Source organism: Tupaia chinensis, unplaced genomic scaffold (assembly GCF_000334495.1).
Source record: "Tupaia chinensis unplaced genomic scaffold, TupChi_1.0 Scaffold000296_1, whole genome shotgun sequence".
NCBI lineage: Eukaryota > Metazoa > Chordata > Mammalia > Scandentia > Tupaiidae > Tupaia > Tupaia belangeri.
The window spans coordinates 2310734-2327160 of record NW_006159784.1 but is presented as its reverse complement, the minus strand read 5'-3'; the positions used below and the strand labels follow the sequence as shown (position 1 = coordinate 2327160).

The 16427-nt window shown below is 38.4% G+C and overlaps 1 protein-coding gene and 1 pseudogene across 1 annotated transcript in view; one reads left to right on the top strand and one right to left on the bottom strand.

Moving 5' to 3' along the window:
• NCKAP5 (NCK associated protein 5) overlaps positions 1-16427 on the top strand; it is a 732277-nt gene that overhangs the window by 360131 nt on the left and 355719 nt on the right. Inside the window, exon 4 of the mRNA XM_027772766.1 lies at positions 7243-7330. Within this exon, the coding sequence (XP_027628567.1) occupies positions 7243-7330 (88 nt within the window). The remainder of the gene's footprint in view (positions 1-7242; positions 7331-16427) is intronic.
• Positions 51-462, bottom strand: LOC102473268 (40S ribosomal protein S19-like; annotated as a pseudogene).

The following is a 16427-nucleotide window of genomic DNA, read 5'->3' as shown; positions in this document are numbered from 1 at the left end:
GGGAATATTATAATAAGATTAAATAATGTGTACCTTAAAAATAACTATTTTTAATAAATAAAAGTCCTGGATATATACCGGTAGTGAGGTGTCAGTTCGTGGCCCCCATCTTGGTCCTTTTCCACCATTTTTTAGCCCCTCCAGGGCTTGAAGGACTCGGCAGGCCACACTTTTAGAGCCTTGGCTGAAGTGGCTTTGCGTGACACCCTTTCTCTGCCGTCCCCCATAGATCTTGTTCATGGAGCCAACCCCAGCACCACCCCGGAGGTACAGGTGCCATGCTGTGGAAGCAGCTTGTGTGAAGAACCAGTTCTCATCACAGGGAGCAAGTTCTTTATGCTTGGCCAGCTTGACAGTGTCCACCCATTCAGGTACTTTCAGCTTTCCAGACTTTTTGAGGAAGGCTGTCAGAGCTCTGACGAACTCCTGCTGGTTCATGTCTTTTACAGTAACTCCAGGCATCGTGAGGCCTCCACGCTGCCAGCCAGGGGAAAGCCCATTTAGATCTTGTGTCTGTTTATTTTTTGTTCAGGTTATCTGTACAGAGGAGATAGTGGAGTATTGAGATCCCCAACGATTATTATGTTGCACTCTATTTCTCCCTTTAGATCTAGCAGTTTCTCTTTGGTGATTTTAGGTGCGTCTGTGTTGAGTGCATACATACTTATAACTGTTACATCTTCTAGGCAAAGTAGCCCTTTCATGACTATAGAGTAATTGTCTCTTCTTATAGCTTTTGTCTTGAAGTCTACTTTGTCTGGTATCAGTTTTGTGACTTCAACCTTTCTCTAGTTTCAATTTCCATGGGATATATTTTTTGAGCCCATCACTCTCTAACATTGTATGTCTTTATCAGTGAGGCAGTGAGGTGTTTTTCTTATAAGCAGCATATGGTTTATTGTGGTTTTTTTCTTCCATTCTATCAGTCTGTGTGTTTTAATTGGAGAATTTAATCCATTAGCATTCAACATTTTAATTTTTTTGAGAGTTTTGCTATAGGGTCCATGCCCTAGCCAGAGACACAGAACAAGACAGAGAGAAAAATGAGAAATCACCCCCCAGTGGGAGATATCCATGCCACCATTTCTTCTCCTCCATTAGTCTTTCAGGATTTGGGGCATGCATGAACATGTGCCCAGTGAGTTTCAAGCCTCTAGTTCTGGGCCTTGAACCGTGGTTGGCTATGTGAGAGTCCAGTGCCTCAAACGCTATACCACCTGGTGGCCTCAGAAATTTTTTTTCTTTTAATGTTTTGAATAGGTTTTCCCATTCTTTCCTTGTCTGCATTGTTTCAGTTGAGAGGTCAGATGTTAGCCTAGTATGATAACTTTTGTAAGTAACTTGCCATTTTTAGAATCTTGTCTTTATCTTTGGTTTTTACCAAGCTTGCTTTGATGTGCCATGAGGAAGACTTTTTATGTTGATTCTCTCAGAGTTCTTTTTGTTTCTTAGGTCTGAATTTCTCCACGTTTCTCTAGATTTGAAAAGTGTTCAGGTAGTACTTTACAGAAAAGAGCGTCCATGCCTTTACCAGCTTCTTCAACTTCTGGAATACCAATTATATGGATATTGGGGTGTTAGTGGTGTCTCTCTCAAATTTCCCATATGCTATTCTCATTCTTTTTGTTTAATTTTCTATTCTTTTTGGTGGTTTGGTCCATATTGTAGACTTTGTCTTCAAGGTCAGAAATTCTTTCTTCTGCATGATCCAATCTGCTGTTAATTCTTTTTTTGTTGTTCTTTTTTTGGGAAAGGTTTTTGCTATAGGGCACGTGCGCTCGCCAGATAGACAGAGAGACAGAAAGTGAGAAATCATCCCCCGGGGGGATGGCCACACCACAATCCCTTCTCCTCCATTCTCCTCTTGGGATCCTGGGCACTCATGCACACGCGCCCAGCATGAGTTTAAGCCACCGGGTCTGGGACTCGAACCACGGTTGACTACATGGAAGCTCAGCAACATAGCCATTACGCTAACTGCTGGTCCCTGCCGTTAATTCTTTTGAGGGAGGTTTTAATTTCTTTTATTATACTGTTCATTTTCAGAAGTTCTGTTTGATTCTTTCTTAGAGTAGCTATCTCTTTGCGCTATTTTTAGCATATCTGTCTCTTTAGGGAATTTCTCTTTCATGTCCTGGAACAATTTTTTTAATTTCCTCAAATTAGCTGTTTTCTTTTGTGTCTCATCGAGTTTTGTCATAGTTAATGTTTGAAATTCTTTGTCTGACATTTCTGTGAATTCATTTGTACTGCCTATTATTGGTGAAGAATTATTGTGTGCCCTAGGAAGAGGGTTATTTCCTTGTTTTTCTCATGTTTCTTCTGTCTCTGTGCTGGTTTTTGGTCATCTGATGCACTATTCACTTCTTCCTATTTATTGGGGTAGATTCCGTAGTGTTGGAGGAAGAAAAATCAGCCCTAGATCCCAGGTTTGTCTTGGTAGAAAGCTGTGTCTTCTAGATCAGAGTAGATTAGAGATTATGTAGGTAGCTTCAGGTGGTTGGGTCCTCTCCCAACCTTTCTGCACCTGATAAGCTGGACATAAACTAAGGAGATATGACTTAGTAAAGAGGATGACATTGCCATCACTGGGCTTTAGTGTCCCAGGTTCTGAAGGCAAACCTGTGGGGGATCGGGATGCACCTGATAAGATTCATACTTGCACTAGAACTCAGCTTCCCAGCAAGCAAGGCTCAGGAAGGGGCAGCCCTACACAGCTGGGGTGTCCGAGGTTCCAAAGGCAAACCTATGGCAATTGGAATGCACTTGAGGAGACTCGTACTTGCACTGGAACTCCTGGAGTCATGTTTTCTAATAGTTCTTTTGTTACTGAATAATCAAGGTCTTCAAGGCCTGAATTATAGTCTTTGATTATAATGAAAGCCCCTGATATTATCAGACTCTGAATGATTGGGTGTTTTCTCGCCATGAAAGGATTCAGGAAACCACTATCTTTTAATACATTCTTTGCAGAGGATCTTCCTTTAGTGTCAAGAGAAAGACACTGATGAAGTCCCCTTAACCAGTACCCAATGATCTGCACTTTCAATGAGAGACAAGGACAGTCCTCTGGGAACAGGGAAAGAAGTTAGACAGTAGCTTCTTAAACCTGCTCTTGTGTGATTTGAATGGTTACTTTTGCAGAGCATTATTATTTAATGTCCTATTTCCCTAATTTTAAATCAGTGCCCTCCTTTAGCAAACTCTATAGGTTTTTACTTTCCCCAGAGGGAATATTATAATAAGATTAAATAATGTGTACCTTAAAAATAACTATTTTTAATAAATAAAAGTCCTGGATATATACCGGTAGCCGAAATATAGTTGGCATATATATTAGGTTTAATTTCTCTAGCTTTCCTGAGTTAACTCTTTTGAAAAATAGTTTACATGCTATGTACATTAGAACTTGTTACATCTCACCAAATATAATTTTTGTCTAAATATTTTTAGTTACAACAGCTATTTTACCAGTGTGTAGAGAAAGAAAAGATTTCGTCTGAAGTGGGGGGTAGAACTAGAAAAGATTGATTAAGGTCATTTTTAAAGGATAAACTGAACCAATTGGCCAGTTAAATAAATAAATAAATGAAAACTCTGTCCAAGTATAAACTAGAGGGAGGGACTGGCTTATTTGTAGTCATATTTGGAAAGCAGACTGTAGAGCGGAACTGTGTGCTGAATGGTAATGTAGCCCCTCAGACATCAGCTATCAAAGTAATAACATAAAGCAGAATGTCATTGGGCATCAAATGACAATGGATGATGCTTGCAGTCTTTGATTTTCGGGAAAATAGGGACGTTTACTAAATGACAATTTCAAAAAAGAAGATGTCATCAAGGAATAAATAATGGTATAGTCTCATCAGATTCAAAACATTTTCTCTGTAACCAGATTCATAAAGGTTAAAAAAAGATACGACAACTCAATTTTTTACCAAGGGGTTTGGATGGGTCCCTGAAACTCTGTTCCAAGCTGTAGGTTGGAAATGTAATTGGTTTTAATTAATCATAACACCATGCCAGAAAAAGTGTTTACAGTATTACAGAGATTTCGGGACTGCTTGAAATTGTCTTAACAATTTCCTGTCCTCCCCCTCTTTTTCCTTTTTTTTTTAAAGTGTAAAGCCAAGAAGAATGAAGGAAGGGTGAAGAATAGATGTTTTTCTTTTCAGTTGAACAACTTGTGCACAGAACTTTTATTTGCAGAAGAAATAATTCAGCAATATATGCACTGGGACATAATGGTATTTTAACTTAGTTAAAAGAAAAGTCATGATTTTATTTATTGTAACTGAGGTCTAATTATTGAGCTACATTTAAGCCAGATGTTTATAAACAAATTAAATTAAGAATTGAAACAAGACATCCATTTTTGGGGCTAGGGTAGGAATCAAGTAGACTAATATGTAAAAAACCGGAAGACTAGGTTCTGACCTGCCACAAACAAACTACATGACCTAGGGCGAGCTTTAGAACCATTATCATTAATTTTCTTGTTCTGATAGGTTTGGCAAACAGCATGGAAAATCTACCACTTGAGACTGTTCATACAAAATGAGATGAAGTACTAGACATTGTCTCTAATCAGTATTTCTGAATTTATGAGTTCTTGTCACCTATTCATTTACTTATTTTTAACTAAGCTTAGTTCTTCTCTTCTGCCAGATCTTAATCTCCCCCTGTGTCAGAACCACCACTGCTGTCTTTTTGGACTCAGCATTCAAGAGGTGTTCACCAGGATAACTCCTAATTAGGAGTTAATATTCTTATTCATTTAAAATAATTTCCCTGAAAGTCAGTAAGGTCCAGTGGCAAGGCACATTATATGTATTTACTGGATCAGTGAAAAGGGTTTCATCCTAACTTTTCATCCCACTAACCATAATCCCTTAAGTAAGCCACCTAACCTTTTTGGGCCTCAGCTTTCTCATCTACCAAATAGAAGTAATGATATTTAAAAAGTACATTAAAGTGATTAATAGATGAGAAAGTCCTCTGACAAGTGAAAAGCACTATTTCATTTTGAGTTATCATTAATAACAGAGGATTTGTGAAAATACAGAGGGCAGCTTCTGCTCTCCCAGCTGGATGGGTAGAGAGGTGGCTTGTGTAAATGTATGGTTCTAGATCATTCTTTGTGCACTTACACAAGCATCCACCATCTTCTTGAAGACCTGAGTGGTTCATGGCTCCTAGTGCCATTCTCTGTGAAAGCAGAAGTCCCCACTTAATAATCCATATTCAGACTGTCCCAGTTTATCTGTGTTTTCTTCACTCTGCTTTTAAGTAGTTAAAATCTTTTTAATATGGCTTCAGAAAAGTTGGCATTTTGAACTGTACAACTGTACTGTAAAGGTCTCGCCACACAAGAGTTTCATATTCCTCCTGAGGGCCTTAATTTGTCATGCTAGAAGCTTTGCGTAAAGGGGAGTAGTTGGGTCAGTGTGTCTTCCTGGGACATTAAAATGCTTCAGGATAGGACTGGAACAGATAGCCAACTAGAGTTCTGGGCAAGAGAGTGCTGTGTTTAGTGCATTGAATTCAGGCATCTTGCTCTAAAGAGTTCTGCCTGAGCTTTCTCAAGGATGGGCCCCAAGGACAAAATTATTCAAACATAGTCTGAATATGCATGGTGAATGACTGGCATAGAATAAATACTTCATACTTTTAAAATGAATTAGGAAAGGATTTCTGTAATAGTGTCGACTAAGTACCTGCTCTATCCATCATTCAGGAAGATGCATACGGAATATATGGCATGGTCCTATAGCAAATGTTGTCATTTACTACAGAAGACAAGGCATGCATAAATGAGTTATTTGAGCATATAAGTGAGAGGTGTTTAAATGATAGACTGTATGACGTAAAATATAGGACCATGAGAGTTCAAAGAAGCAGAGGATCAATGAGGAAACAGGAAGTGAAAGTTGAGGTAAATTTGGAATGCTGGATGGGACACAGGAAGATGAATGGGATGTGGCATTCTAAAAAGTAGCAATAGCAGGAGTAAATATCTGAAAATGGAAATGGGTTTGTTTCCTTCACTCTTTTCTCAGGCAATGGAGAGCTTTTGGTGGCGGGTATTTAAAACAAAACCAGGTTGATTATAACTCATAAGATATATTAAAATATAACATATAGAATATTTATAAATGTGTTCAAAGATGTATTAGTAACATGTTGATTTAAACAGCAAAACTTTTGAATTAATTTAAATTCTACCAGTAGGGAATGATAAATAAATCATGATACATTCACACCATGATATAGAGGTTGTCTCCTACTCACTAAGGTTCAACTTCACAGGGTTTAGATTTTACAGTGGTGCAAAAGTAATACACATTCAGCTGAAAATCTATTCAGGTACCCAGTCAACCTATTCTGTTTTTCTTTCAGTACAGTAGTCAATGAGCAACATGAGACAATCAACATTTTATTATAAAATAGGCTTGGTACTAGATGATTCAGCCCAGCTGTTATTAGCATAAGTGTTCAGAGCACATTTAAGGTAGGCTAGGCTCAGTAAGGGTGCTTAGGTGTATTAAATGCATTTTGACTTACGACATTTTTTTAAAAGAATTGTTTATTTAAATCCATTTGTTATTATTATTATTTTTTAATTTTGACCAGACAGAGAGAGAGAGAAAGGGGAAGCAAGAAAGTAAGCTGCCAGGTCCAGGACTTGAACCGCGATCAGCTATGTGAGAGTCCAGCGCCCTTAACCACCACGCCACCTACTTACAGTGGGTTTCTTAGAACATTCATACTAGCACAAAGTTCAGAAGAATGAAGTAAATCTTTGTGTGTGCTAATATAGAAAGACCACCTCAGATAAGACATGGTGGTATGGTAATAAATGCATTCATGTAATATTCGTTAACTTTGAACATTGATTTAATAAAATCAAAGTAGTGTTTGCAGAGGGTTAAGATATTGACATTCAAGTATTAAAAAGTTACTTCAAGTGAAGAAGGGTATTGGGAGACATGTGATTGAGCACAGATGATCAAGCCAAGGATGGGGATCGGAATGGTGAAGAGGGGGAGAAGAAAAAAGGAATGAATAAACTCCTTACAGAACTTCATGACAGAGTCTTAATATTGAGGATAAATGAGAGAGAAGAAGAGTTTTCCAGATCTAAGTTCAAGAAAAATGTACTGAAGAATGATGTCTACTAAATGGAATACACTCGTGTTAATAGGAAATCTTTAAGAGATTCTTCATATTTTTGTTTCTCAGGATGGAAGAAACAGTACGAAATCTATTGCAGAGTCAAGGACCTCCTGAACAGAGAAAAGAAGAAACTGTTAATATAATGGTCTATCAGGTACACCACGTTTTTTTCCTTTTAGCTCGATATTGGTCAGCATGTTTTTCTTGTAATTCTTTAGTTTTTCTCCTTTCTGAAGCATACACACATAATAAATATGATGTAGGACCCAGTGATGGGAGCCATCTAGTCACCTCTAGTTTAAGGAGTCATATACACAACATCCCTTGCACAATGATGCATGGAAAACTTAAAAAAGCTATAAACAGCAAGGAAATGGGCAGAAACGGAGTAAGCACTCTGCAGCACTAAACTTTTGTTGGCAAAAAAGCATGTGGGTTCAGGGAGGGAAGCACAGGAACTTGGTGGGGTAAGGATAATTTTGCATTTGCCTATTAGGGTTCAGGGCTCATCTGCCCAATTTATGAGGAGAATTGGAAAGACTCTGATAATAAAGTTTAAGTGTCATATGAAGTTAAGCAAGCTAGGGGGTAGTTAACCTTAAGAAGGCTGCATCCTAAATAGTGAACTCTTAAAATATATGCAGGGCTACTTTATGAAACTGGGAATAACTGTTCTACCTCTTTATGCATGGAGTTGACATAAGCTATTTCAGGAGTAAAGTCAAGTTCATAAAGACAGTAGGAAAATCATTTAATTCATTTCTAGGGAAACGGTATAAACCCTCCTGAAGGGGTGGTGTTTACAAAAGAAATGCACCTCAGCTTGTCCTGATATGTGGTTACCTAAAGTTAGGAGAAGAATTTAAAATCCTCCAACATCTGAGTCTTTGTTCTTTTCACAGATAAAACCAAGCTTCATTAGGACTAAGTGATTCAGTGTCACTCTGGGCTTCTATCCATTCTCATTGTTGATGTCTTCCATCCAGGTTCTTGTTTTCTTTTTTGTTTGTTTTTTGTTTGCTTGTTTTCTTTTTTCTTTTCTTTTCTCTTTTTTTTTTTTTTTTGAGAGGTTTTTGCTATAGGGCACATGCTCTCACCAGAAAGACAGAGAGAGACAGAGATATAGAAAGCGAGAAATCACCCCCCAGGTGTGATGGCCATGCCACAATCCCTTCTCCTCCATTCTCCTCTTGGGATCTGGGGCACTCATGCACATGTGCCTGGCGTGAGTTTAAGCCACCAGGTCTGGGACTTGAACCATGGTTGGCTACATGGGAGTTCAGCGACATAGCCATTACGCTGTTGGTCCCATTGTTTTGTTTTCTCTTGATAACTCTATTCTAATTGCCCCTCCAGTTGTTATTCCAGATCTGTGGTGAAGACAGTTAACATTATCATCATCAGAATTAATTCTGGGAAACTGAAAGCTACTTGGAGAAACAAATATACTTACAACAATGTATTTTAAAACTTTCTTCTCTGCAGTTCAGTCTATTGGTTATAGTAAATTATATCTTTCCTTTAGGGAGAAAACAGTTATTAACTTGAACTTATGCTACATGGGAGGGATGTTTCAGCTAATGCTCCAGTTGGCCTCAGGCTCCTTGTCTGTAAAATTATGGTCAAATTCCCCCTGTTCATTCACGTTGTTCATAATTCAACATGGATTACATGACTGGCAAAGTCATTTATACATTCAGGTAAAAGAGTTGACCTCACAGAAGTAGAAAGTAGGGGCCAGCAAGGGATGTGATGATTAAAGTACTGGACTCCCACATGGCCAACCATGGTTGGAGTCCTGCACCCAGTGGCTTGAAAATCACACCAGATGCATGTGCATGCATGCCCAAAAATTCCAAGAGGAGAATGGAGAAGAAAGGATTGCATCCTTCTTGGGGGGTGGGGGTGGGGGTGATTTCTCACTCCTTCTCACTCTCTCTGTCTCTGTCTCTGTGAGCTCATGCACCCTACAGCAAACACCTAAACAACAACAAAAATATATGTAGAAAGTAGAACAGTTTTTACTAGAGGCCATGAAGGGTAGGGGGAGTGGAGGATAAAGAGACATTATTTAACAGACACAAACTTTTAGTTAGTAAAGGAACAAGTTTTAGATTCTATAGCATTGAAAGGTAACTATAGTAAACAAGTATATGTAATTTATATATTGTGTTAACTGTTTCAGAATAACTAAAAGAAGGATTTTGACCATTCCCAACAGTATCAAAAAAAAGATAAATGTTTGAGATGATGGATATTAATTACCTCAATTTGATCATTACGCATTGTATTTATCTACTGTAAATTCACACTTTGCTACGTAGATCTGTACAATTATTATGTCAAATAAAAATTGAAAGATCCCACTCATTAAACATCTAGAATATGCTGCACTCTGGCTTTTAAAGAAACAAGAACAGAGAGAAGGGCTAGAGTTGCTGGGCAGCACTGAGTCTCAGGGAGGTCCCTTCAGTGCACAAAAATTTAGTATTCTGAAGGTGGCCAATCCTAACAGAATAGGTTATGCAAAATGTACATGGTGATACTAGTGGAACATATAGTTAACACCTCCCTGAGGCAAGATTCTGTATTTTTCATGCAAGAGCTGGAAAATTTATTGCTTCATAATATGAGGTGTCATTAGTACTCCTGACTCAGATTTTCCAGCTTGCAAGATTTCGCTGAAAGGCACCAGAGGCCCATGTGAAGCGTAGGCTCTTGGGATAGCAGCATTAGTTTCATTTTCTCCTGTAGTGGAAGTGTTTGTTCAGAGGCTTTTATCATTGAGCTAATATAGTAATAACAGAGTAATAGCTTTCTGTATTTCAGGTCCATGCTAATTGCTTTGCGTCCATTAAAAGTGGTCATATTTTGTTCAAGGGGTGTGTTCTTGAAGAGTTCTCATAATGTGTTATTGTGTAATTTATAATTACATAATTCAACATGGATTCTCTCTAAAGACCATGGGTGTTTCTAGTCAGCAGCCTAAATAGTCCTGTCATGTGTTTAACTGGTGTTTTACAGGTTTTCAGCTTTCAATTTTTTTAAAATTGAGCAATTCACATAATTTCAAGTTTTACAAATGAAATGGCATTAATAACATTTTTATGTGACCACGATTTCAAATTTGCCTAGGTCGGATCCCATCACAGGTGACTACAGGGTAGCGCCTTCAGTCTTGTGACTCTGCAGGATGTGTTGTCATTGTCTCCATCCTGTAAATGTGGACATAGTCTCAGAGTGGAAGTAGCTTAGGAGGAGTTTGAAGCTTGCTTAGTCTGATTGCAGCCTCAGCTCTTATACTGAGGAATTCTGGAAAGAATACATGATGGGCCCATCTTAGGCCATTATTACATTGCTAGCAGAAAACAGAAACATCTAAGACTGGGTGAATTTAAGAAAATAGAGGTCTATATTGTTTCATGATTCCGGTGGCTAAGAAGTCCGAAGATATAAGTCTAGACAACATGGCAGAGGGCAAGGTTTTGAGCTGAGCAGGTGTCTGTAAGTTTCTGTGTCTCATTATGGTCAAGTTTCCTGTTTTATATCCACCAGAACTCAATCATAGGGGCCTTCCCTAATGCCATTATCACATCCAAAGGCCCCACCCCAGGACACCATGGATGAATTAAGTTCTCACTTGATGCATCTATCATACAGTCAAGTCCCGATACATGAACTTATGGAGGACATTGGATCATTGTCCATGGAGACAAAATTCTAAAACATAAGTCTTTGGTGGGGTCAGGGTGGGGGTGCAAACTGTTAAACTGTTATCTAAACCATAAATAGGCCCAAGTTACCCAACTGGTTATTATCCAAATTGAGATCTGAATCTGGCTTGTTCTGCTTCTGTCCAGATATCTCTGCATTAAGTCATCTACTCATTGATTCATTCATTCATTCAAATGCCAGTTTTTCATTTACCTTCTTATCAAATTGCATTGATGTTTTAATTGTCTCTATAATAAAGTTAGTGACTTGAAACAACACAAATTCATTCTCTTATCATTCTGAAGTTCAGAAGTCTAAGATCACCATGTTGACAGGCTGGAGGCTTCAAGAGAGAATCCTTTCCTTTCTTTCTTAAGAAACTAACATTACTTAGCTTTTGGCCCCTTTTGTCCTTCAGAACATACCACTCAACCCCTAGTTCCCTCCTTACATCTTCTTTTCCTCTCTGACTTGCCCTTCACAAAGATCATCTGATTGCATAGGACCCAAATGGATGATCCAAGATAATCTCCCTAGCTCAAGATCCTTAACTTTATCAAATCTGCAAAGTAAGATGTAATATTCTTAGACTTAAAATATTGGAATGTGGAAATATTTTGGGCAAATGCACTGTTCTGTCTAACATCCATGTCAACGTTACTAATCTAGAAGGCTGACAGCAGTACCCAGCAGATTTTGGTGTGCATGCTGGAGACCCAGATAAGCCCAATACAGATGTTTTAGTGTAATGCAGTCTGTAGGATGCTAGGAAGTGGGGAAAGAAGGCAAGTAATCCTAAACATTCAATAGTATGAGAGATGCCAGAAATGAGGTATTCAGGTTTGGAGAGCACAAAGGAGCGTGCCATCAAACCTACAGCACTATTCTCCCTGGACTGTTAATGATCAGGTCCCCTTCCTTTCAGTCCCTGGTGTCTCCTGAAATGGACACAAGAGCCACAGGCTTCCTTGTAAGTTCCAGTGGTCTGCCTTCTTTAGAACATCTTATGTCTCCAGTGTTTTAGGACCCACTCCAGCTGTCAGATGCATCTGTTTGGTGCTGTACAGTTTACAAAGCACTTAAGAAGATGGATCTCATTTGTTTGTTCCCAAAGCCTCTAAAATATATATTAGCTTGTTCTTTTTAAGACAAGGTTCACAGATGTCTGTTTGAACTCTGGCAAATACTAATTGGTAGACCTAGAAATAAATCACAAATATTCCTATCTGAAATGCACAGAATTAAGCTGAGCATTTATTTACCGGTGAAATATTTTGAAGGCTGAGTGGAAAGTAGACAGTCTAAAATACCAGATCACGAAGTCGTCGTCTCAAAATTCAAAAATATACAAAAAAAAAAAAATAGAAAAAAAGGAATTTAAGCAAGCCAAGATAAATTAGTAGATCGTAAAGTGTTCAGCTCTCATTTTTCATGTAGAATGGATGAGCATATGAGTAATATAAATATTGTCAGTATGGGTAGGAAGGGGACATGTGCACCTAGGACAGACTCATTGCATTAGAGAAAAAGAGAAGAGCTGACAAGATTCTTTTAGAAGATAAAAGTGAGTGAAAACATCTCCCCATTTCTGTGTTGCTTTGTTTCTTTTTCTGGCTCATTCTGTCAGGATATTTTGGGGTTACTTATGTGTCATGTTATCTATTCTTGTTACACAAGCTACCATTTCATTTAGTTAAATAAGTACAAGAAAACTTGTGTTAGCAAAAGAAAATGTATGGGCCAACCGGTGACATGGTTGAGGTAGCTGGATCCCACATGGTGGGTTGTGTGGCTTGAATCCCAGGCCCAATGTCTTGAAAAACATGCGGAGCATGTGTGCATGCCCCAAATTCTGAAAGGAGGGAGAAATGGAGGAGAAGGGATTTGGGTATGACTATTCCCCATGGGAATTCTTTCTCACTTTCTCTCTCTTCACAAAGCACATCACCCTTTGGCATTTAAACAAACAAACGAAAAAAAAAAAAAAAGAGGGAGAGAGAGAGAAATAGAAACAAAGAAGGAAAGAAAAGAAAGTGTGCATTTAGTCTTGAAAACGGGCAATTAAGTATAAATGAACAGAGCAACTGGTGGAGAAGGGCATCATTCCTGCAACTTAATCTGTCAAAATATTTAAACACAGGCAGTCTGAGTAGGACAGGAATAATCAAAACACTAGGAATGGATTAGCCCTTTACAGTTCCCTGGAGTCCACAGCTACCTTCTGTGTGCTTCATTGTAGTGGATATACTTGCCACCGTCTCTATTTTTGTCTGGAATGTGAATTGAATCACTAGCTAATGCATTTATGGAAAGAAAAAAAAAAAGGAACATGGACAAGTAAAAACAGTAACTGGGGAAAAATGACCCACAAATGTGTACAGCTTTTACCATTAACAAGACCTAAGGTCTCATGACTTAAACTCGCTGGGTTTCTCATTTTTCATATTTTTAAAAGAAGAGGCTTTGTACTAAATTAAGGATAAACCAATATAAATGTATTGCTAAATATTGTAACTATTTCAAGTGGATCTGGTATGAAAAAAAAAAAATCATAGGCCCTCCTGAGGTTTATATCCAATTTCCCCCTTTTGATAAGAAAGTAGAGAAGGTTCTGTTTTTTGTTGTTGTTGTTGTTTGTTTGTTTGTTTTCCTATTAATGAGTAAAAGTCTGGCTTTTGAAAGCTGTGTAATTGCAGCCCACACCTTTAATACCAGAGCAATAGTAGGGAGCGGCAGGGACTGCAGCAAACTGGAGCAGCCACCACTCAGATGGAACAGATTCAGATGCCCCAGAAATATACTCCACCAGTGTGGAAGGATGGCCACATGTTTCAAAAGAAAATTAAAATTCTGCTTTTTATGGAAAATTTCTAAATAAATTATAGTTAAATAAAAATTATACTTTTTTCTTTATTAGTTGGAATAATTGAAATGCATGCTAACAAAGATCAATGGTAAGAACAAGAGGATGATTAAGGTTTGTCCTCACTCTTACAACTCTGTGTTTGGCACTTCTCTTAGCAATCCCACAAGGCCTAGGGGCAACATGAAATGTAGCAAAGCGTGCTTGCCTCTGACTGAAACAGACAACAGTTCTTTTGACTATTTCCTCACAACACAGAAAGCATCTGTGACTAAATATATGGGGATTCTTCCCACCAGCAAGCAAGCAATCAGTTCTGCAGTGGACTCCAGCTGAGTATCCTCTGACACAATTCACTTTGACTACTCTACCGGAGAGGGCATCAAATCCTACTGTTTGAGGACTTAGGCTGGCACGACTGCACCCCCCGCCCCATGTCAGACACCAGTCACAAGTCTGGGCCACCAGAACTTCCTATCTGCCAGTTGCAAGTTGGGGTTCTCACACACCCCTTTTCTCCTTGAATTCTATTAATTTGCTAGAGCTTCTCACAGAGCTCATGGGAACACTTAAAGTTAGTAATTTACTGTAAAGGACATTTTAAAGGATACAAACAAACAGCCAGATGAAGAGATACAAAGGTTGAGGTCTAGAAAGTTCCCTAGTGCAGGGGCTTTAATTCCCATGAAGTTGGGATATGCTGCTTTTTCCATGTGGATGAGTTTCTTGTTGGTCTTCCTGGAGCAAGGATGGAAGGTATAAGGTGACAGGCTTTGGAGCCAGTTTTCATGGCCTGCCTTGTGGAAAAAAACAAACAAACAAACAGGTGAAAGAAGAGCAGGAGAAGGTCAGAACAGCTTTGACCTTTATCCCTCTGAAGTTGTCTCTTAGCTGCTTCAGGAACCCAGAACTAAAGGCCAAACACTTATGAGCTGGGAACTGTGGATGAAAACCAAACTATGGATCTATTTCATAATATCACACTAACCCTCTACTAGCCAACACTAACTGAACACCTATTCTGTACCATTCACTATTCTGATCTTTTTACAAGCATGAGCTCTTAGCTGTCTCACAAGAACCCCTTGAAAGACATATTCTTTTTGACTAGTTACTCCATTCACTTATACATAATTTCCCCCTTTTAAGAGTAATTGTATGTTTTCCTCATTTTAATTTTTTTATGAAAGAGAAAGAGGTATTTTTGACAGGTCATAATCCTCCTGCCACAGCCTCCCAGTTCACTAAAACCATAGCTGTTTAAGGAGGGCTAGGAACTGAACCTGAGTCTCTCATGCAGCCCCAGCCACCACACAGCTCCTACTGGTGACTCATACAGGAGGCATTATGGCTGGGATGTTAGCGTTTACAAAAAAACAAATCTGAGGCACAGAGATGTTAAATAGGTTGCTCAAAGTTTCACTTTATCAATGTTAGCTGCCTAGAGATCCTTTGCACCCTTTTAATGAACCACCATAAAAATGGAATGCAGAAACTTTGTCGAGAGACTCAATCATTTCCCCCAGAGAGAGCTCAGTGGAGTAGATTTGGTGATCAGCAAAAGTTCAATGCTGTCCAGATTGGACTCTCGGAACCTCCTCTGTTCCACCTTCTTGGAGAGCCCTGGGCTGTTGTGTTTTCTACATCCAGTTCCGTTATTTCTAAAAGTGGTTTGTGCTCCATCTTTGATCCCTTAGTCTATATATAAAGTTTGAAGTGATCTAAATGAATATCAAAATTACTTTTTAAAACGTACTTGTTTAAAAGTGTCCTCAAGTATGACTAAGGATGGAGAACGGAACCTTTTCTAGTTATCTTAAAATCCATTAGTCATCAGTGGTGGTAAACAGATGTATATCACCAAATGTATATCCAGTTCTTATGATGCAAGAAAAGTACGAGGTCACAGGGAAAGTCATGATGTATTTTTCTAGTAAAAATGTGTTATGACCTCCCCTACAACCCAATATATATGACATCGTCTGGAATTTTCTTCACTGAAGCCCAAGACCTATCCAGAATACAGATATTCATTAGTTTACAAATTAGAATTCTCATCAGAGAAGGAAGGTATATTTTATTTTAAACTTTACCTTTCTTTTTTTCCTTTGATGATTTAAGTATATTTTAAATAAACCCAAAAATGTAAATACATTAGAAAGAAAAGTTAAGATTAAATAGTTATATTTTTAACCAATCAATTACAAATGCTACCTTTTCTAAGATAGGTCCTTTAAATAGCTATAGGCCTACTCTAAAATGTGAGTTTTCCAAACTTCTAACATGATAGTATTTTTCCATCAACGTATGTAAATACGAGACAAGTCTTTGTTGGTTTTAAGAGCTAGAAAATCCTCCTCTCTATTTTCAGCTCATCCCAGACTTGGTTGAATGTCAGAATCACAGAAGGGACTTAGAGTCAGTTATTTAGCACCTCCTTAAGTCTGCTGAATTAATGAGAAAGACTGAGTCTCTGGTTTTGTGGTTTCCTGGCTTGATGGGTCATGTTGATTTCTCTGGTTCATAGATATGCGCTGGGAACCAGTGAGATACTTCAACACCCATTCATTCTATTACCTTTCCCCTCATTTTGCAAAGGAGAAAATGAAGTTGAAGTTCAGAACCCAATTCTCTCTCTCTACTGCCTGCTCTGTTTCTCTGTACTGATTCTTAC